At 44.2% G+C, this 21487-nt stretch overlaps 1 protein-coding gene and 3 long non-coding RNA genes across 9 annotated transcripts; 3 read left to right on the top strand and 1 right to left on the bottom strand.

The window, feature by feature from the left end:
- Nucleotides 1-337: 337 nt before the first annotated feature.
- LOC118380484 (TSC22 domain family protein 1-like) lies at nt 338-18128 on the bottom strand. 3 transcript variants are annotated; one of them, XM_052509577.1, is made up of 3 exons: nt 17890-18128; nt 15466-17343; nt 338-537 (listed from the first exon to the last, which is right to left on the bottom strand). In XM_052509577.1, exon 2 carries the CDS (start codon nt 17337-17339, stop codon nt 15738-15740), a length of 1602 nt encoding a protein of 533 aa, XP_052365537.1. In that variant the 5' UTR covers nt 17340-17343; nt 17890-18128; the 3' UTR covers nt 338-537; nt 15466-15737. The 3 variants fall into 3 exon arrangements, with proteins under 3 accessions (XP_052365537.1, XP_052365536.1, XP_052365535.1); XM_052509576.1 differs by having other exon boundaries at nt 339-537; nt 15466-17637; nt 17890-18126; XM_052509575.1 differs by having other exon boundaries at nt 339-537; nt 15466-18126.
- Nucleotides 1617-3463, top strand: LOC127924900 (uncharacterized). Of its 2 annotated transcripts, none has more exons than XR_008119199.1 (3): nt 1617-1682; nt 2167-2205; nt 3323-3463. It is a non-coding gene; the product is annotated as an uncharacterized LOC127924900 (long non-coding RNA). The 2 variants fall into 2 exon arrangements; XR_008119200.1 differs by lacking the exon at nt 3323-3463 and adding an exon at nt 2483-2592.
- LOC127924898 (uncharacterized) lies at nt 4281-5156 on the top strand. 3 transcript variants are annotated; one of them, XR_008119197.1, is made up of 4 exons: nt 4281-4360; nt 4506-4646; nt 4694-5003; nt 5087-5156. It is a non-coding gene; the product is annotated as an uncharacterized LOC127924898 (long non-coding RNA). The 3 variants fall into 3 exon arrangements; XR_008119195.1 differs by lacking the exon at nt 4281-4360 and adding an exon at nt 4379-4458; XR_008119196.1 differs by lacking the exons at nt 4281-4360; nt 4694-5003 and adding an exon at nt 4379-4458 and having other exon boundaries at nt 5059-5156.
- LOC127924899 (uncharacterized) lies at nt 5763-7581 on the top strand. Its single transcript, XR_008119198.1, has 3 exons — nt 5763-6983; nt 7053-7190; nt 7261-7581. It is a non-coding gene; the product is annotated as an uncharacterized LOC127924899 (long non-coding RNA).
- Nucleotides 18129-21487: the final 3359 nt, after the last annotated feature.

The raw sequence follows: 21487 nt of genomic DNA, 5'->3' as shown, positions 1-21487 counted from the left end.
TGAACATCTTGGTCATGTTCTGTTATAATCTCTACCCGGCACAGCCAGAAGAGGACTGGCCACCCCACATAGCCCGGTTCCTCTCTAGGTTTCTTCCTAGGTTTTGGCCTTTCTAGGGAGTTTTTCCTAGCCACCGTGCTTTTACACCTGCATTGTTTGCTGTTTGGGGTTTTAGGCTGGGTTTCTGTACAGCACTTTGAGATATCAGCTGATGTACGGGGCTATATAAATAAATTTGATTTGATTTGATTTGAGAACAGATGTTCCTAAACTCTAATTAGAGCCCAGGACTCTGAACACCGGTCCTACGCCGTTTAAATGAAGTCGACTTTTACATTTCACCTTTCAGTCATGTAGATTTGATTATATACATATTAACAATGGGTTAGGGTTAACCCATATTAACAATGGGTTAGGGTTAACCCATATTAACAATGGGTTAGGGTTAACCCTAACCCATATTAACAATGAAGATATTAACTTACCATTGCTTGTTCGATTTTATTGTCGATGGCCACCAGACTGGCACCAGAAGAGCTGAAACACAAACAGATTAATTCAAACATTATGATGCATCGCCTGTAAGGATATCACTGGGGTTCGGACGACCTGACATGATGACTCCTTGCTGTCCCCAGTCCACCTGGCCATGCTGCTGCTCCAGTTTCAACTGTTCTGCCTTACTATTATTTTACCATGCTGGTCATTTATTAACATTTCTGAACATCTTGGCCATGTTCTGTTATAATCTCCACCCGGCACAGCCAGAAGAGGACTGGCCACCCCACATATGCTCTCTCTAATTCTCTCTTTGACTTTCTCTCTCTCGAGGACCTGAGCCCAAGGACCGTGCCCCAGGGGTTCTGACCTGACACGATGACTCCTTGCTGTCCCCAGTCCACCTGACTGTGCTGCTGCTCCAGTTTCAACTGTTCTGCCTTGTTATTCGACCATGCTGGTCATTTATTAATAATAATAATAATAATAATATATGCCATTTAGCATTTGAACATCTTGGCCATGTTCTGTTATAATCTCCACCCGGGGTTCAGATGCCAGAAGAGGACTGGCCACCCCACATAGCCTGGTTCCTCTCTAGGTTTCTTCCTAGGTTTTGTTGCCTTTCTATCACTGTGGTTCTGAGTGTTGACCCGGTGGGTATTAGATATCACTGGGGGTTCCACCGTGCTTCTATCACCTGCATTGCTTGCTGTTTGGGGTTTTAGGCTGGGTTTCTGTACAGCACTTTGAGATATCAGGGGTTCGACAGATGTTGACCCGGTAGGGCTATATAAATACATTGTTGACCCGGTAGGTATTAGATATCACTGGGGTTCTGACAGATGTTGACCCGGTGGGTAGATATCACTGGGGTTCTGACAGATAGATATCACTGGGGTTCTGACAGATGTTGACCCGGTAGGTATTAGATATCACTGGGGTTCTGAGATGTTGACCCGGTGGGTATTAGATATCACTGGGGTTCTGAGATGTTGACCCGGTGGGTATTAGATATCACTGGGGTTCTGACAGATGTTGACCCGGTGGTATTAGATATCACTAGATATCACTGGGGTTCTGACAGATGTTGACCCGGTAGGTATTAGATATCACTAGGGTTCAGATGTTGACCCGGTAGGTATTAGATATCACTGGGGTTCTGACAGATGTTGACCCGGTAGGTATTAGTTATCACTGGGGTTCAGATGTTGACCCGGTGGGTATTAGATATCACTGGGGTTCTGACAGATGTTGACCCGGTAGGTATTAGATATCACTGGGGTTCTGACAGATGTTGACCCGGTGGGTATTAGATATCACTGGGGTTCTGACGATGATGTTGACCCGGTAGGTATTAGATATCACTGGGGTTCTGAGATGTTGACCCGGTAGGTATTAGATATCACTGGGGTTCAGAGATGTTGACCCGGTGGGTATTAGATATCACTGGGGTTCTGACAGATGTATGACCCGGTAGGTATTAGATATCACTGGGGTTCTGACAGATGTTGACCCTGGGGTTCAGGGTATTAGATATCACTGGGGTTCTGACAGATGTTGACCCGGTGGGTATTAGATATCACTGGGGTTCTGAGATGTTGACCCGGTGATATCACTGGTTCTGATTAGATATCACTGGGGTTCTGACAGATGTTGACCCGGTAGGTATTAGATATCACTGGGGTTCAGATGTTGACCCGGTAGGTATTAGATATCACTGGGGTTCTGACACTGATGTTGACCCGGTGGGTATTAGATATCACTGGGGTTCTGACAGATGTTGACCCGGTAGGGTATTAGATATCACTGGGGTTCTGACAGATGTTGACCCGGTATTAGATATCACTGTATGTTGAGATATCACTGGGGTTCTGACAGATGTTGACCCGGTAGGTATTAGATATCACTGGGGTTCTGACAGATGTTGACCCGGTTGAGGTATTAGATATCACTGGGGTTCTGACAGATGTTGACCCGGTAGGTATTAGATATCACTGGGGTTCTGACAGATGTTGACCCGGTGGGTATTAGATATCACTGGGGTTCTGACAGATGTTGACCCGGTAGGTATTAGATATCACTGGGGTTCTGAGATGTTGACCCGGTTATTAGATATCACTGGGGTTCTGACAGATGTTGACCCGGTGGGTATTAGATATCACTGGGGTTCTGACAGATGTTGACCCGGTAGGTATTAGATATCACTGGGGTTCTGACAGATGTTGACCCGGTAGGTATTAGATATCACTGGGGTTCTGACAGATGTTGACCCGGTAGGTATCACTAGATATCACTGGGGTTCTGACAGATGTTGACCCGGTGGGTATTAGATATCACTGGGGTTCAGATGTTGACCCGGTAGGTATTAGATATCACTGGGGTTCTGACAGATGTTGACACTGGGGTTCGATGTTGACCCGGTAGGTAGTAGATATCACTGTGGGTATTAGATATCACTGGGGTTCTGACAGATGTTGACCCGGTGGGTAGTAGATATCACTGGGGTTCTGACAGATGTTGACCCGGTAGGTATTAGATATCACTGGGGTTCTGACAGATGTTGACCCGGTAGGATATCACTAGATATCACTGGGGTTCAGATGTTGACCCGGTAGGTATTAGATATCACTGGGGTTCTGACAGATGTTGACCCGGTAGGTATTAGATATCACTGGGGTTCTGAGATGTTGACCCGGTAGGTATTAGATATCACTGGGGTTCTGAGATGTTGACCCGATATTAGATATCACTGGGTTCTGACAGATGTTGACCCGGTGGGTATTAGATATCACTGGGGTTCTGACAGATGTTGACCCGGTAGGTATTAGATATCACTGGGGTTCTGACAGATGTTGACCCGGTGGGTATTAGATATCACTGGGGTTCTGACAGATGTTGACCCGGTAGGTATTAGATATCACTGGGGTTCTGACAGATGTTGACCCGGTGGGTATTAGATATCACTGGGGTTCTGACCCGGTGGTATTAGATATCACTGGGGTTCTGATGGGGTTCTGTTGACAGACCCGGTGGGTATTAGATATCACTGGGGTTCTGACAGATGTTGACCCGGTGGGTATTAGATATCACTGGGGTTCTGACAGATGTTGACCCGGTAGGGTATTAGATATCACTGGGGTTCTGACAGATGTTGACCCGGTGGGTATTAGATATCACTGGGGTTCTGAGATGTTGACCCGGTGGGTAGTAGATATCACTGGGGTTCTGACAGATGTTGACCCGGTGGGTATTAGATATCACTGGGGTTCTGACAGATGTTGACCCGGTGGGTATTAGATATCACTGGGGTTCTGACAGATGTTGACCATACATTAGATATCACTGGGGTTCTGACCCGGTAGGTACTATGTTGATGTATAGCCGGTAGGTATTAGTATTGGGGTTCAGATGTTGACCCGGTGGTAACTGGGGTTCTGATGTTGACCCGGTTATTAGATATCACTGGGGTTCTGACAGATGTTGACCCACTGGGGTTCTATCAGGTTATTGACAGATGTTGAGCCTTAGCTATCACTGGGGTTCTGACAGATGTTGACCCGGTTATTAGATATCACTGGGGTTCTGATTAGATATCACTGTTGACCCGACCCGTGGATTAGCTATCAAGGTTGAAGGTGCATTTGAACTCTTAATAAACTGATTTCTGCTTTTCCATCACATTAAAACGGACTGAATGAAGTTGTACCACTATTACACTTTAATATATAGCTAGAAGATTATTAGTGTTGGGGTTTAACTATCAGGTTATTGTTGTGGAGGCTTTAGCTACAAGGTTGGGGTTTAACTATCAGGTTATTGTTGTGAGGCTTTAGCTACAAGGTTGGGGTTTAACTATCAGGTTATTTTGTGTGAGGAGGCTTTAGCTACAAGGTTGGGGTTTAACTATCAGGTTATTGTTGTGAGGCTTTAGCTACAAGGTTGGGGTTTAACTATCAGGTTATTGTTGTGGGGCTTTAGCTACAAGGTTGGGGTTTAACTATCAGGTTATTGTTGTGAGGCTTTAGCTACAAGGTTGGGGTTTAACTATCAGGTTATTGTTGTGAGGCTTTAGCTACAAGGTTGGGGTTTAACTATCAGGTTATTGTTGTGAGGCTTTAGCTACAAGGTTGGGGTTTAACTATCAGGTTATTGTTGTGGAGCTTTAGCTACAAGGTTGGGGTTTAACTATCAGGTTATTGTTGTGAGGCTTTAGCTACAAGGTTGGGGTTTAACTATCAGGTTATTGTTGTGAGGCTTTAGCTACAAGGTTGGGGTTTAACTATCAGGTTATTGTTGTGAGGCTTTAGCTACAAGGTTGGGGTTTAACTATCAGGTTATTGTTGTGAGGCTTTAGCTACAAGGTTGGGGTTTAACTATCAGGTTATTGTTGTGAGGCTTTAGCTACAAGGTTGGGGTTTAACTATCAGGTTATTGTTGTGAGGCTTTAGCTACAAGGTTGGGGTTTAACTATCAGGTTATTGTTGTGAGGCTTTAGCTACAAGGTTGGGGTTTAACTGTCAGGTTATTGTTGTGAGCTTTATGATTTTTAACTATCAGGTTATTGTTGTGAGGCTTTAGCTACAAGGTTGGGGTTTAACTATCAGGTTATTGTTGTGAGGCTTTAGCTACAAGGTTGGGGTTTAACTATCAGGTTATTGTTGTGGAGGCTTTAGCTACAAGGTTGGGGTTTAACTCATCAGGTTATTGTTGTGAGGCTTTGGGGTTTAACTATCAAAACTGAGGTTATTGCTGTGGACGTTAGCTGAACCCTCAACTACAGGTTATTGAGCTTTAGCTCACGGTTATGAACCCCTCAATACTGCAGAGCTCATCACGTTATGAACCCTCAATACTCAGAGCTCATCACGTTATGAACCCTCAGAGAGCTCATCACGTTATGAACCCCTCAATACTGCAGAGCTCATCACGTTATGAACCCCTCAATACTGCAGAGCTCATCACGTTATGAACCCTCAATACTGCAGAGCTCATCACGTTATGAACCCTCAATACTGCAGAGCTCATCACGTTATGAACCCCTCAATACTGCAGAGCTCATCACGTTATGAACCCCTCAATACTGCAGGTCAGCCTCAAGACCACACCACATAAAAGCATAGAAACATCCTCATCATCCCCATACATTGAAATCCAATTCAAACCGCCACGGTCCCATTCATTCAATGCATAGCCATATTCTATTGTCTTTGAAAATGAATGAAAAGTTTGATAAATAAGCTAGGAAACCATTTTACCTATTGTCAAGCCTGACTGGAGTTGTCTCTTTTGCAAGCACAGATGACAGAAAAGAGATAGATAAATTCCTCAGTTGCCAAAAACCAACGTCCATCTCCACTGTATACAATTGGGAATTCATAATTTTGTTGTCCATTAACACCAAAAGGCAATACTTCAAATGTAGAAAATGTCCAGTATAATTAATAAAAGTAAAAAAATATACAAACAGAATTGGCAGGAATTCTGTTCTCTGGTCACTACAAGGTGGCAACCGGGGCAGCCCTGCTCATGTACCGACGCGGAACCAAGAATAAGCACAGTGAGACTGACTAGCTCTGCTAAGCCGGGAATCTGCAGCTCCTGTCCCAACTGCAGAAATTATGCCATTGGCAGAGAGAGAGACCTAATTTTAATAATTTAAGTGGCAACGCCCCCACCTGTGACCCAGTTTCATATGTAACTGTCCCGAACACTGCCATTCAAAACACACAGAGAACATAGGAAGCAGCCCGGGACAGGATGAGGAGTTCTCACTGGGAAACCGTTAGGAAACCTTTCTCCAATACTTCTTGTTTCTTAATTAAAAATGTTACTGTCAGCTTCAACCTTTGTCATCTTCAATGTAACTAAAATGAACAGGGTTAGGGTTATAGAGGATCCACTGCAGTGGGAGTTGTGACTGTACTCTATAGGTGTAACCATAAACAGGGTTAGGGTTATAGGGGATCCACTGCAGTGGGAGTTGTGACTGTACTCTATAGGTGTAACCATAAACAGGGTTAGGGTTATAGGGGATCCACTGCAGTGGGAGTTGTGACTGTACTCTATAGGTGTAACCATAAACAGGGTTAGGGTTATAGGGGATCCACTGCAGTGGGAGTTGTGACTGTACTCTATAGGTGTAACCATAAACAGGGTTAGGGTTATAGGGGATCCACTGCAGTGGGAGTTGTGACTGTACTCTATAGGTGTAACCATAAACAGGGTTAGGGTTATAGGGGATCCACTGCAGTGGGAGTTGTGACTGTACTCTATAGGTGTAACCATAAACAGGGTTAGGGTTATAGGGGATCCACTGCAGTGGGAGTTGTGACTGTACTCTATAGGTGTAACCATAAACAGGGTTAGGGTTATAGGGGATCCACTGCAGTGGGAGTTGTGACTGTACTCTATAGGTGTAACCATAAACAGGGTTAGGGTTATAGGGGATCCACTGCAGTGGGAGTTGTGACTGTACTCTATAGGTGTAACCATAAACAGGGTTAGGGTTATAGGGGATCCACTGCAGTGGGAGTTGTGACTGTACTCTACAGGTGTAACCATAAACAGGGTTAGGGTTATAGGGGATCCACTGCAGTGGGAGTTGTGACTGTACTCTATAGGTGTAACCATAAACAGGGTTAGGGTTATAGGGGATCCACTGCAGTGGGAGTTGTGACTGTACTCTATAGGTGTAACCATAAACAGGGTTAGGGTTATAAGGGGATCCACTGCAGTGGGAGTTGTGACTGTACTCTATAGGTGTAACCATAAACAGGGTTAGGGTTATAGGGGATCCACTGCAGTGGGAGTTGTGACTGTACTCTATAGGTGTAACCATAAACAGTCTCCTGTTTGAAAACACCAACAAACTAAAAACGTTGGCACCTTTGTGTAGAAATGCTAACCGTCATCACAGAACAGATGGATCAGAAATAGAGCAGGGTGAAACGAGGCTAAGGAGTTAGTCACTAACCTACATGTAGCCTTATGAAATGAGAGACAGAAACAACCTAGATCCAAATATAAAGGTCCTGAACAACTGACATGTCCCCCCCTCTAACAGACACAATACATTGTCATCCTTACCTCTTAAAACAACAGTCAATGTTCAGATAGTGATATATCCTATATAAAAGGGCTCTACAGTGCTAGCAGCTCTATTAAAACAACAGTCAATGTTCAGATAGTGATATATCCTATATAAAAGGGCTCTACAGTGCTAGCAGCTCTATTAAAACAACAGTCAATGTTCAGATAGTGATATATCCTATATAAAAGGGCTCTACAGTGCTAGCAGCTCTATTAAAACAACAGTCAATGTTCAGATAGTGATATATCCTATATAAAAGGGCTCTACAGTGCTAGCAGCTCTATTAAAACAACAGTCAATGTTCAGATAGTGATATATCCTATATAAAAGGCCTCTGCTAGCAGCTCTATTAAAACAACAGTCAATGTTCAGATAGTGATATATCCTATATAAAAGGGCTCTACAGTGCTAGCAGCTCTATTAAAACAACAGTCAATGTTCAGATAGTGGTATATCCTATATAAAAGGGCTCTACAGTGCTAGCAGCTCTATTAAAACAACAGTCAATGTTCAGATAGTGATATATCCTATATAAAAGGGCTCTACAGTGCTAGCAGCTCTATTAAAACAACAGTCAATGTTCAGATAGTGATATATCCTATATAAAAGGGCTCTACAGTGCTAGTAGCTATATTAAAACAACAGTCAATGTTCAGATAGTGATATATCCTATATAAAAGGGCTCTACAGTGCTAGTAGCTCTATTAAAACAACAGTCAATGTTCAGATAGTGATAAATCCTATATAAAAGGGCTCTACAGTGCTAGCAGCTCTATTAAAACAACAGTCAATGTTCAGATAGAGCCCTTTTATGTAGGATATATCACTATCTGAACATTGACTGTTGTTTTATTAGAGCTGCTAGCACTGTAGAGCCCTTTTATGTAGGATATATCACTGCTAGCAGCTCTATTAAAACAACAGTCAATGTTCAGATAGTGATATATCCTATATAAAAGGGCTCTACAGTGCTAGCAGCTCTATTAAAACAACAGTCAATGTTCAGCGACTGTGCTCTAACTGTAAGCTCCTTTGTAATTCTGGATCAGCTTCTGTGCTGTTAGTTCATTTGGCGACCGCAGATTGGGTGAGTGAATACATGGGAACATTTTGTACTCAGTTGTACAATCAGAAGAGGATCCTTCCATGGTTCGATCTTATGCAAATATGAACACTCGTGCTGAGCGATTAACCAACATTTCAATCATTTTCAGTTTTCAAACAACTAAATTGACCGAGGTCAGTTCAATTATTTTAATTGCATTTCTTCGTTTGTTTTCCTCTGTGAACTCGATAGAGATGAATCAGATCCAGAATGAACTGTGTGATGAGTCTGTCCGTCTGTCTGTCTGTAGGTATGTTAGACCAATCCCTGCCTGCGCCTGTAGCTACCCTGTCTCTTCTCATCAGCTCTCTCAAATGCGTGCACACACACCTAAGAGCACGACACACAAGAACACACACACACCTACCTAAGAGCACAACACACCTGAGTAAGACGCACAGAAAAAAACACAGCAGAGCACAGTCTCAGCTCAAGTAACGAATTGCAAAAATCTGGAACGAATTGCAAAAAATCACTGAAGTTGGAGACATATCTCCCCCACTAACTTTAAGCATCAGCTGTCAGAGCAGCTTACCAATCGCTGCAGCTGTACACAACCAATCTGTAAATAGCCCATCCAACCAACTACCTACCTCATATTGGTTTTGTTTTTCTGCTCTTTTCCACACCAGTATCACTACTTGCACATCCTCATCTGCACATATATCACTCCAGTGTAAATTGCTACATTGTAAATACTCTGTCTCTGTTGGCCTATTTATTGCCTTACCCCCTTACTTCATTTGCACAAACTGTATACAGACTTTTCTATTGTGTTATTGACTGTACGTTGGTTTATCCCATGAGTAACTCTGTGTCGATGTTTTTGTCGCACTGCTTTGCTTTATCTTGGCCAGGTCGCAGGTGTAACTGAGAACTTGTTCTCAACTGGCCATCCTGGTTAAATAAAGGTGAAATAAAAAAAAAAATAAAATACTGCTTTAAAGCAAATATCTGCAGCATTAGTAAAGATATGATCAATACATGTTGATGGTTTAATTCCTGTGCTGTTTGTAACTACCTGGTAGGTTGACTGACAACCTCATCCAGGTTGCAGGCTCTGGTTACAGTTTTAAGTTTTTTCCTTAGTGATAATATTAATATTTAAAATCCCCCAGAAAATATACTTTGTTGATATCACATACATTATCAAGCATTTCACACATATTATCCAGATACTGACTGTTAGCACTTGGTGGTCTATAGCAGCTTCCCACCAGAATGGGCTTTAGGTGAGGCAGATGAACCTGTAGCCATATTACTTCAACAGTATTTAACATTAGATGGTGGTGAGGCAGATGAACCTGTAGCCATATTACTTCAACAGTATTTAACATTAGATGGTTCCTAAGCTTTACAGGTAGTTGGTTCTGAATATAAACCGCAACACTGCCGCCGTTGGCATTGTTAACAGTTTCTGCTAGTTAGTTTTTGCTACCATCTGGGTTTTAGCTTGCTTGAGCCTGCTAACTGAGGAGTGTTAGTTCACCTGTTTCCATACATGTTTCATTTTTTAAAATTGTATCTTACAAAGGAGTTGTTTAATCTAACTGCTTAACTATTTATCTGTACATGGAACAACCATTTCTTTCTTCTAACCTTTACAGGAACATTTCACTGCAGCTAATGTAGAAGGAAAAGCTGTGTACATTTGCAAATACTGTGGCAAATCATGTGAAGAATGCAACAAAGGTGCAGAATCATCTGGCCAAGTGCATAAAGTTCCCTCAGCGTTCACAACAAGCAACCTCTGACAAAAGTCCCTCTACTTCTAGTCGAAGTGAACATGATGAATGAGACACCTTATCGATAGCAACAGCTCACAGTCTTGGGAAGGTGTTCAACCTTCCCAAGTTCTCTCACGTCACCCCGCTCCTCCGCTCTCTCCACTGGCTTCCAGTTGAAGCTCGCATCCGCTACAAGACCATGGTGCTTGCCTACGGAGCTGTGAGGGGAACGGCACCTCAGTACCTCCAGGCTCTGATCAGGCTCTACACCCAAACAAGGGCACTGCGTTCATCCACCTCTGGCCTGCTCGCCTCCCTACCACTGAGGAAGTACAGTTCCCGCTCAGCCCAGTCAAAACTGTTCGCTGCTCTGGCCCCCCAATGGTGGAACAAACTCCCTCACGACGCCAGGACAGCGGAGTCAATCACCACCTTCCGGAGACACCTGAAACCCCACCTCTTTAAGGAATACCTAGGATAGGATAAAGTAATCCTTCTCACCCCCCCCCTTAAAAGATTTAGATGCACTATTGTAAAGTGGCTGTTCCACTGGATGTCATAAGTTGAATGCACCAATTTGTAAGTCGCTCTGGATAAGAGCGTCTGCTAAATTACTTAAATGTAATCATGGCACTAAAAACAATGGAAACACTCTGCAAGAGAGCAAAATAAATGGTTAGGTGTGTTGGACCACAAGTATTCTGGCAAGAGCATCCTGTCTGGTGCAGAGATCAACAAGGCCTATGGCGTCATCACTACCGTGTCTCGCCACCTTGGCCTGGATGAGGGCAAGGTTCTTGGCAGTCTGGCGAAGTACACAACCAAGCAAGGAATTTGGGATGGAGATGCAATATGGCAGTTGTGCCAACATATCTCATCAGCCACCTGGTGGAAGGGACTTTGTGGATCTGAGGCTCTTTCCCCTGTTGCCTCCATCATCCTCCAAATCCCACCAACATCAGCCGCCTCAGAGCACAACTGGTCCTTGTTTGGGAACACACACACCAAAGCACGCAACAGGCTGACCAATACAAGGGTTGAAAACTTGGTGGCCAGCCGGGGAAATGTCATGCTATTAGAGCCTGACAACTAGCCATCCTCAACAAGGTTGGAAAGTGACAGTGAAGATGAGGCCTCAGAGTCTGATGTTCAAGAGGTGGACATTGAGGAGGTCCAGGTAGAAGACATGGAAGCCTGAGAGGAAGACAACCAAAGCTTTAGTTCCTAGACTATCATTTTACAGATGTATGTTGAAAATGTATTTGACCTCGCTGAGGAGACATTGTCCATGTATCTCCCCAGAAAGGCCCTCACTTCTTCATCCTTCACGTGCGGATTGTACATGTTTACGGTGACCACCCTGAAGTTGTTCTTTGCCAGGCTGGTCACCGCATAATGGCACAGGGGTCCTGTTCTTTCCGCTTCCTTTGCCATCTTCAATACTTCATCATGTTTCTCTTCCTTGTGAAACGTCACATCAAAACCCTTTTCATTTGGGTTGCCTTGGAGGCAGAGCACTTCCTTCACCTCTATCCTGAGGCATCCCATCAATATGGTCCTTCCAAAAGTTTCCCTGCCCCAAGGCTCCATCTCCTTTTCAGTCCATGAAAATCTTACGGTATTTGCTATACCAATCCCAGGAACCGACCTGGTTTGCTTGTTTGGATTCATTTTTATTCTTCAAAAAAGGCTCTCTTCAGTAGAAGCAAAAAAGGAAATCGGGTAGAACACCGATTTTTTTATGGTGTGAAATTCACCACCTTCCTCCCTATTAAAGACACCTCGGTGTCAAGCTTGGATCTGAGCCAAAAGGCCGAGAAGTGTCAGAGGATATTGGCCAGTCAAAGAGGAGCTCAGTGTTCAAAACGGAGTAATATTCAAGTGTCAGAGAGTCGTTATTCCCTGATCTCTGCGCCCTGAGATGTTGGCACGCGTGCACTCAAGTCACATAGGAGGTGAGGCCTGTTACAGACAAGCACGTGACACACTGTATTGGCCAGGAATGCAGAGTGAAATCAAATACTATGTCAGCAAATGCACAGTCTGCAATGAATATGCCATTGAGCAACAGAGAGAGACGATGATGTCCCAAAATAGTAAGTCTAGATCTCTTCCAGCACAGTGGCAAAGACTTTCTGCTGGTAGTCGATCATTACTCAGACTTTTGGGAGATTGATCCTCCCCGACCTCTCAGCAGAGACAATGATCAAACGCTGCAAGGCTCAGTTTGCCTATCTAGGGTCATTTCAGACAATGGACCCCAATTCTCCGGAGTTGAGTTAAAATTTGCTGCAGAATGGGATTTCACTACACCCAAAAGCTAATGGGAAGGCGGAGTCCGCAGTAAAAATCGCAAAGAACCTCTGCAAAAAGGCTCTGCGAGAGGGCAAAGATGCCTGGAAATCTGGTATTAATATGATTTCCCCTATCTGGTATTGAAATGGTATTAATATGATTTCCCCTATCTGGTATTGAAATGGTATTAATATGATTTATCCCTATCTGGTATTGAAATGGTATTAATATGATTTCCCCTATCCGGTATTGAAATGGTATTAATATGATTTCCCCTATCTGGTATTGAAATGGTATTAATATGATTTCCCCTATCTGGTATTGAAATGGTATTAATATGATTTCCCCTATCTGGTATTGAAATGGTATTAATATGATTTATCCCTATCCGGTATTGAAATGGTATTAATATGATTTCTATCCGGTATTGAAATGGTATTAATATGATTTCCCTATCTGGTATCTGGTATTGAAATGGTATTAATATGATTTCCCCTATCTGGTATTGAAATGGTATTAATATGATTTCTATCAGGTATTGAAATGGTATTAATATGATTTATCCCTATCTGGTATTGAAATGGTATTAATATGATTTCCCTATCTGGTATTGAAATGGTATTAATATGATTTCCCTATCCGGTATTGAAATGGTATTAATATGATTTCCCTATCTGGTATTGAAATGGTATTAATATGATTTCCCTATCAGGTATTGAAATGGTATTAATATGATTTATCCCTATCTGGTATTGAAATGGTATTAATATGATTTCCCTATCTGGTATTGAAATGGTATTAATATGATTTCCCTATCTGGTATTGAAATCTATTAATATGATTTATCCCTGAAATGGTATTAATATGATTTCCCCTATCTGGTATTGAAATGGTATTAATATGATTTCCCATATCTGGTATTGAAATGGTATTAATATGATTTCCCCTATCTGGTATTGAAATGGTATTAATATGATTTCCCATATCCCCTATCTGGTATTGAAATGGTATTAATATGATTTATCCCTATCTGGTATTGAAATGGTATTAATATGATTTCCCCTATCTGGTATTGAAATGGTATTAATATGATTTATCCCTATCCGGTATTGAAATGGTATTAATATGATTTATCCCTATCTGGTATTGAAATGGTATTAATATGATTTCTCCCTATCTGGTATTGAAATGGTATTAATATGATTTATCCCTATCTGGTATTGAAATGGTATTAATATGATTTATCCCTATCTGGTATTGAAATGGTATTAATATGATTTATCCCTAACTGGTATTGAAATGGTATTAATATGATTTATCCCTATCTGGTATTAATATGATTTCCCATATCTTCCCACGGAAAGTTTCCACCTCTGAATATTCCCCAAAACGTACAACCCTAACAGCAACACAATTAGACCCAACCAAATCTTGAGAAAACAAAAAAGATAATTACTTGAAACATTTAGAAAGACAAAATAGTGGTGTAAACATTTAAATGACATTGGGATCACTAATGTTTAGAAAAAAATCCCTAACCGAAAAGTTTTTTTTTTTTTTTTACAACATTTTAAATCACAACACTACCACTAACAGGTCCCAAACATTATTATTACAAGCACCTCACGCAACAATGCTGTAACGTTAGGAGATATGCATCTTTCAAATGATTTGGCAAGGATATAAAGCACTCTGCACATCATCATCGTTAACAGTTGGAAAAATGTCAGAGAGTGAGACAGGGAAGAGACAGCAGCCCAGTCCTGTATGGCAAATACTATGAGTTCAATGAGAAGGTGGTGAAATAAATACTAATTTTGTGAGGTGGAATTAAGCTACAGTGGCAGTACAAAGGCAATGCTGAACCATCTGAAACACCATGAGACCCAACCGGTTGGTCACAGCAGCGGAATAAGGGACGGAGTGAAAGAAATCACAGTACTGATTCCAGAAATGATTGCAGTTGATATGCAGCCACTGTCAATGGATCAAATGCATTAAGAAGGAAAACAATTCCACAAATTAACTTTTAAAAAGGCACACCGGTTAATTGAAACACATTCCAGGTGACTACTTCATGAAGCTGGTTGAGAGAATGCCAAGAGTGTGCAAAGCTGTCATCAAGGCAACGGGTGACTACTTCATGAAGCTGGTTGAGAGAATGCCAAGAGGGTGCAAAGCTGTCATCAAGGCAAAGGGTGACTACTTTGAAGAATCTAAAATATATTTTGATTTATTGAACACTTTTTTGGTTAATACATGATTATGTAGTCAAAAATAAAGAAAAACTCTGGTGTGTGTGTGTGTGTGTGTGATATATGAGGTTGGAATAATACTATGAAATTGTGAAAATGATGATAAAGCCCTTTTAGTGTAAGAGCTGTTTGAAAAGACCACCTGAAATTTCAGCCTGTTTTGGGTGGAGTTTTGGCCTGCCTAGTGTATAATATAGTATATTAGAACAATAACAAACAGTTCCAAACCTCTCTACCAATAACAGCTCGTTCTCAGTTGTCTTCCCCTCCCCACTCAGACCAGTCAGTCCTGGCTAAATTCTTGCTTGAGAAATTGCAGAAACTTTTGTTTGCTAAGAAGCTATTTGTTTATTTTATAGCATTTTAAATGTAAAACTATCACAGTAAGGTAGGACTACTTATTTGTTAAAATTGTTTAAAGCAGTCTGATGTCATATAGCCTCAGCTATCTTCAACAGTTCTAATTCCAACACAGAGGCCATCCATCCTTACCTGTCCTCCTCTCCATCTGCAGACTGTGTCCTCAGGCTTGCAGCAGCGGCCACTAAGGCACTGGCATCTCCAGCCATCCCCATGGAGCGACCCCCAGCCGAGGCAGCGTCAGCGGGGACTGGTGTTGGAACAGCAGCCTCTGGGCATCCTCCAGCTGGGATGCCGTTAGGGTGGGGATGCTTCCCCGTACAGAGCCCCGCTTTGGGCCAGGCTGGTGTGGCTGAGGGGAACCCCGTGAGTCAGGAGGGGCTGGAGGTCGGCACGGAGTGTGGTCACGAAAGGGGCGGAGGGGTGCTGGTGGTGAGGTGCAGCTGCTGAGCTGGGAGGTTCTGGAGCTGACTCTGAAGGGGTTGAGGGACAGCAGCCGGGCCAGGCATGGACACCCCAAGAGAGCCAGGGTGTGGGGGGAGGACCTGGGACTGGAGAGGAGCCGTAGGCTGGATGAAGTCTGGAGGCCGGCTGCCTGTCTGGCACACTAGCCCCGCTGGGAACTGGGGTGTGGGGTAGCCTGTCTGGGCATGCTCCATATCATAGGGCATCTGCTGGGGCATGGCCTGACTCCGAGCGCCCTGGGCATTCACCTCGGGGGCTGCTGGTAGAGTACCATGGGGGACCATGCTGGTCTGCTGCAACAGGAGAGGGTTAGGGTCCTGAGGGACCATGTGGGCTTGCAGAGAATTCTGGACAGTCTCAGGACTGGTGTAGTCCTGGTGCTGGTATGGCTGCGAGGTCTGGGGTGCCACTGCTCCCGTCTCTATGCCTCCGTATTGGACAACACCGGCCACCACACTTCCATTCCCTGCTTGGCTCTCTGGGCCGCCAGTGCTGGGTGCAGGGGCTGGGTCAGAAGTGGGCGCGGCAGGGAGAACCTCCTTCTCATAGTACTCAGTACACATCCATCTTCCCTTGCGGAACGGCTCTGAGTTAGAGTCCAGCTTCACCACTCTGAAGCGAGACCCCGGAGTGGCTTGGGTCTGAGTCTGTTGTGTCTGGGTGCTGGAGGTCACAGGCTGTGCCACTGCTACTGACATCCCAATCTGAGTGCCATTGGTGGGCCCTGTGACTCCAGGGAGAGCCCCTACTCCACTGGATGTCACTTGCCGGCCTCCACTACTGTCAAAGATTATTGGGCCCGCAGAGGGAGGGGCACCACTATCACTGACTATGGATGACACATCCATGCCTGGCGCAGCAGTGATGGTAACAGAGAACTGGGCAGTGGTATTCTGCACCATACCCTGCCCCATCTGAGTCTGGTTGGGCCCAGCCATTTCAGAGGAACTGCCCCCTGCCACTGAGACAGTAAAGGCTGCTGGCACCACATTCTCTTGCAGATGATGCACAGTCCCATTCACCATGTTACCAGGCTGCGGAGGGCCCTGAGGCTGCAGTGGTTCGCACGGATGGTCCTGGGGTAGGGAGTGAGGGTTCAGGGGTTCGTTAGGGGACACTGCGCCAGGGGTCTCCACCCCATGGGGGCTGTTCAGGGTCTCGTCCGAGGAGCTCCTCTCAGGGACGCCGGTGTCCCGAGGTACGGACACTTCCTGCATTTCAGAGGAGGACAGGTCCTCTGTGTGGGATTCATCCATGTCATCATAACTCTCTGTGTCGTCCGCTATGCTGTTGTTGGTGCTAACAGAGACCTGGGCCGGGGTCACGCTAGTTATCTGGAAGCCACTCTTTTTTTTCACCTGAGACCCAGACTGGGGGAGGTTAAGGCTCAGGGGGTGGTGGTGCGGCTCAGGGGAAGAGGACCCAGCCTGGCTAGTTGACTGATAATCATCAGTGGGAATTACATTACTGCTACCTGCAGCAGACCCAGATGCACCGCTACTACCGGCGGTGTTACTGTCTCTTCTATTGTGGAAAGACATCTTCCTAGACCCAGAGGAATCTACTGAAAAGTCCTGTTGATGCATCTTGTGAACAACACGAAGCCAGTAACAGGGAAAATAAGTGACTAGCTGTGTAGCTACTAAATGCCAGATGGTTGTTATAGCCAGGCATAAATAACGTTAATGTAGTCAGAGGTTAGCCAGCTAATAGTTACCTAATAGTTAGCCAACGATGGCTAATGTAAGCAAGGTGACAGTCCCACAATAAATCACAACAAAGCAAGGACGTTGATGTTATTTTCTGTTTTCAGTAGTCGAGCACTTCACGTCTGATAAACTGTCGATAATGAAGTGAATTACTAAATATTAGCTCAGACATGTCCAGAACAACAACCAAGCTAACTTAGCTATGTTTTATAGCTAGCTGAAATGTAAACTACAAAGAGACGCTTATAGAAACGTTTGTTAAACAACACCCAAATCATATCTTAAATATAATATGAATATCTCACTGGAATAAATTATTTGAAGTGAATATTATAACGTTAGTGCCAAATTCAGCGTCAAAAGCTGTGTGGTGTGAGATCACCTCCATCGATCTCTCCGAGACTCTGGTTTGTTGTTGGACAATTCAGTCAGACACCCATCACTGGATAAACATCCTCTTAGCACACAGAAACTTGTTTGAATCCATCTCGACGGTTTCTAGTTAGTGTAGTTTTTCCTCATCGTCCTCTCGCTTGGCCCCAGCTCGTCTCTCTCTGACGACGGGAAGAGGGACATAGCTACTGCGCATGCCCCGAGAAGAGGAACATAGCTACTGCGCATGCCCCGAGAAGAGGAACATAGCTACTGCGCATGCCCTCAACTAGCGAAGAGGCGGGGCTGAGAAGAACATCAGTCGGTCCCTGTCATGACCTCTACATAAACAACTCTGTGCTTTCCCACTCACATAAAATAACAACAAATGTTCATATAATAAGACATTTGGCAGAAGCTTTTATCCAAATGAGCTTAGACATGCGTACAGAAATCTTATGTATGTGGACCTGGGAATCAAACTCATTACTCTGGCGTTTACAAGCACCATGCTCTACCAACTGCGCTACAAAGGAATCCTAGACTGGTTGGTTAGTGTTAGACTGCAGGTAAGCAGCTACAGTGAACGTTATATACTTTACAAAAAATATAAATGCAACAATTTCGAAAATTTTACTCAGCTACAGTTCATAAGGAAATCAGTCAATTGAAATAAATTCATTCAGCCCGAATCTATGGATTTCACATGACTGGGAATACAGACATGCATCTGTTGGTCCCCTTAAATAAAAAGGTAGGGGCGTGGAATAGAAAATCAGTCATTATCTGGTGTGACCACCATTTTCCTCATGCAGCGAGACATTTCCTTCTCATAGAGTTGATTGATTCTGGCCTGTGGAATGTTGTCCCCTCCTCTTCAATGGCTGGGCGAAGTTGCTGGATTTTGGCAGAAACTGGAACATTCTGTCGTTCACGTCGACCCAGAGCATCCCAAACATGCTCAATGGGTGACATTTCTGGTGAGTATGCAAGCCACGTAAGAACTGGACATTTTCAGCTTCTAGGAATTGTGTACAGATCCTTGCGACACGTGGCGTGCATTATCATGCTGAAACATGAGGTGATGGAGGAGGATGAATGGCACGACAATGGGCCTCAGGATCTCGTCACGGTATCTCTGAGCAGTCGAATTGCCATAGATAAAATGCAGTTGTGTTCGTTGTCTTAGCATACCTGCCCATACCATAACCCCACCGCCACCATGTTCACAACGTTGACATCAGAAAACTGCTCACCCACACAACGCCGTACACGCTGTCTGCAATTTGCCCAGTACATGAGATCACACTTCACCAGCGTGCCAGTGGCCATCGAAGGTGAGCATTTGCCCACTTAAGTCGGTTATAACGCCAAATTGCAGTCAGGTCAAGACTCTGGTGCAGACGACGAGTACGCAGATGAGCTTCCCAGAGACAGTTTGACAGTTTGTGCAGAATTTCTTCGGTTGTGCAAACCCAGTATCATCAGCTGTCCGGGTGGCTGGTCTCTGACGATACCGCAGGCGAAGAAGCCAGATGTGGAGGTCCTGGGCTGGCGTGGTTACATGTAGCCTGTGGTTTGCGAGGCCGGTTGGACCTACTGCCAAATTATTCTAAAACAACTTTGGTGATGGCTTGTGGTAGAGAAATTAACATTCAGCTCTGGTGGACATTCCTGCAGATGCACACGCTCCCTCAGAACTTGAGACATCTGTGGCATTGAGTTGTGTGACAAAACTGCACATTTCAGAGTGGCCTTGTATTTTCCCCAGCACAAGGTGCACCTGTGTAATGATCATGCTGTTTAATCAGCTTCTTGATATACCACACCTGTCAGATGGATTATCTTGGCAAAGGGAGGTACATATATTTGTTCATGAGAGAAATCAGCTTTTTGTGCATATGGAACATTTCTGGTATATTTTATTTCAGCTCCTGAAACATGGGACCAACAATTTACAAGTTGCGTTTTAATTTTTGTTCAGTATAGTAATTTGGTACAAAGGATAGCGGTGAAACAAAGCCATCTACACCAGTATGATGCGTGCTAAAAGACAGCCCCATGTGCACTGAACTTAATGTTTACCTCATGTATCATACCTGGATGATCACCCACATGACACTGATCCACCTTAGAGGCATGTTCCCTCTGACACCTCCCCAGCCTGATCTCTGTCCCTCCCCAGCCTCAGGCAACAAGCTATGGCAATATAGCTAAAATGATAAATAAGCAACGACAGGAGGTATGGTGTTGGACAGTCAAACCATGAGGGTAGGGAAAGAAGAGGCAGGGCTGAGAGCTGGACTAGAGCCCTATGTAGTACACTAGACTGGACTAGAGTCCTATGCAGTACACTAGACTGGACTAGAGTCCTATGCAGTACACTAGACTGGACTAGAGTCCTATGCAGTACACTAGACTGGACTAGAGCCCTATGCAGTACACTAGACTGGACTAGAGTCCTATGCAGTACACTAGACTGGACTAGAGTCCTATGCAGTACACTAGACTGGACTAGAGTCCTATGCAGTACACTAGACTGGACTAGAGCCCTATGCAGTACACTAGACTGGACTAGAGCCCTATGCAGTACCTGGACTAGAGTCCTATGCAGTACACTAGACTGGACTAGAGTCCTATGCAGTACACTAGACTGGACTAGAGCCATATGCAGTACACTAGACTGGACTAGAGTCCTATGCAGTACACTAGACTGGACTAGAGTCCTATGCAGTACACTAGACTGGACTAGAGTCCTATGCAGTACACTAGACTGGACTAGAGTCCTATGCAGTACACTAGACTGGACTAGAGCCCTATGCAGTACACTAGACTGGACTAGAGCCATATGCAGTACACTAGACTGGACTAGAGTCCTATGCAGTACACTAGACTGGACTAGAGTCCTATGCAGTACACTAGACTGGACTAGAGTCCTATTACACTAGACTGGACTAGAGCCCTATGCAGTACACTAGACTGGACTAGAATGCAGTACACTTGGACTAGAGCCATATGCAGTACACTAGACTGGACTAGAGCCCTATGCAGTACACTAGGGTAGGGAAAGAAGAGGCAGGGCTAGGAGCTGTCAAAGCTCTTCCAGCATATCAACATCACCACATATCCTAAACATGTCGTATACAGCTGGAGGGAAGGGTGGAGAGAATGGAAGGTGAGGGTCAGGGTGGGGAGGGTTACGGTAGAGGGAATGGAAGGTGAGGGTCAGGGTGGGGAGGGTTATGGTAGAGGGAATGGAAGGTGAGGGTCAGGGTGGAGGGGAGGGTGGTTAGGGAAGGTTAGGGTAGAGGGAAATAAAATAAAATGTTATTGGTCTCAAACATATTTATCAGATATTATTGTGCGTGTAACGCAATGCTTGTGTTCTTTGCTCCAACAGTCCAGTAGTGTCTCGGGTGAAGGGGAGCGTTTGGGTAGGAAAAGCTGAGCTATGGAAAACATACCCCTAAGCATGACGCCAAAGAGTACCCAAAAGGAAAAGTACACAGTCAAATATAAACTAGCTAACCCTAACCGTATATAAACTAGCTAACCCTAACCGTATATAAACTAGCTAACCCTAACTGTATATAAACTAGCTAACCCTA

Source organism: Oncorhynchus keta, unplaced genomic scaffold (assembly GCF_023373465.1).
Source record: "Oncorhynchus keta strain PuntledgeMale-10-30-2019 unplaced genomic scaffold, Oket_V2 Un_contig_4721_pilon_pilon, whole genome shotgun sequence".
Taxonomy (NCBI): domain Eukaryota; kingdom Metazoa; phylum Chordata; class Actinopteri; order Salmoniformes; family Salmonidae; genus Oncorhynchus; species Oncorhynchus keta.
The sequence above is the reverse complement of the archived record's forward strand: the minus strand, read 5'-3'. Positions and strand labels throughout refer to the sequence as shown.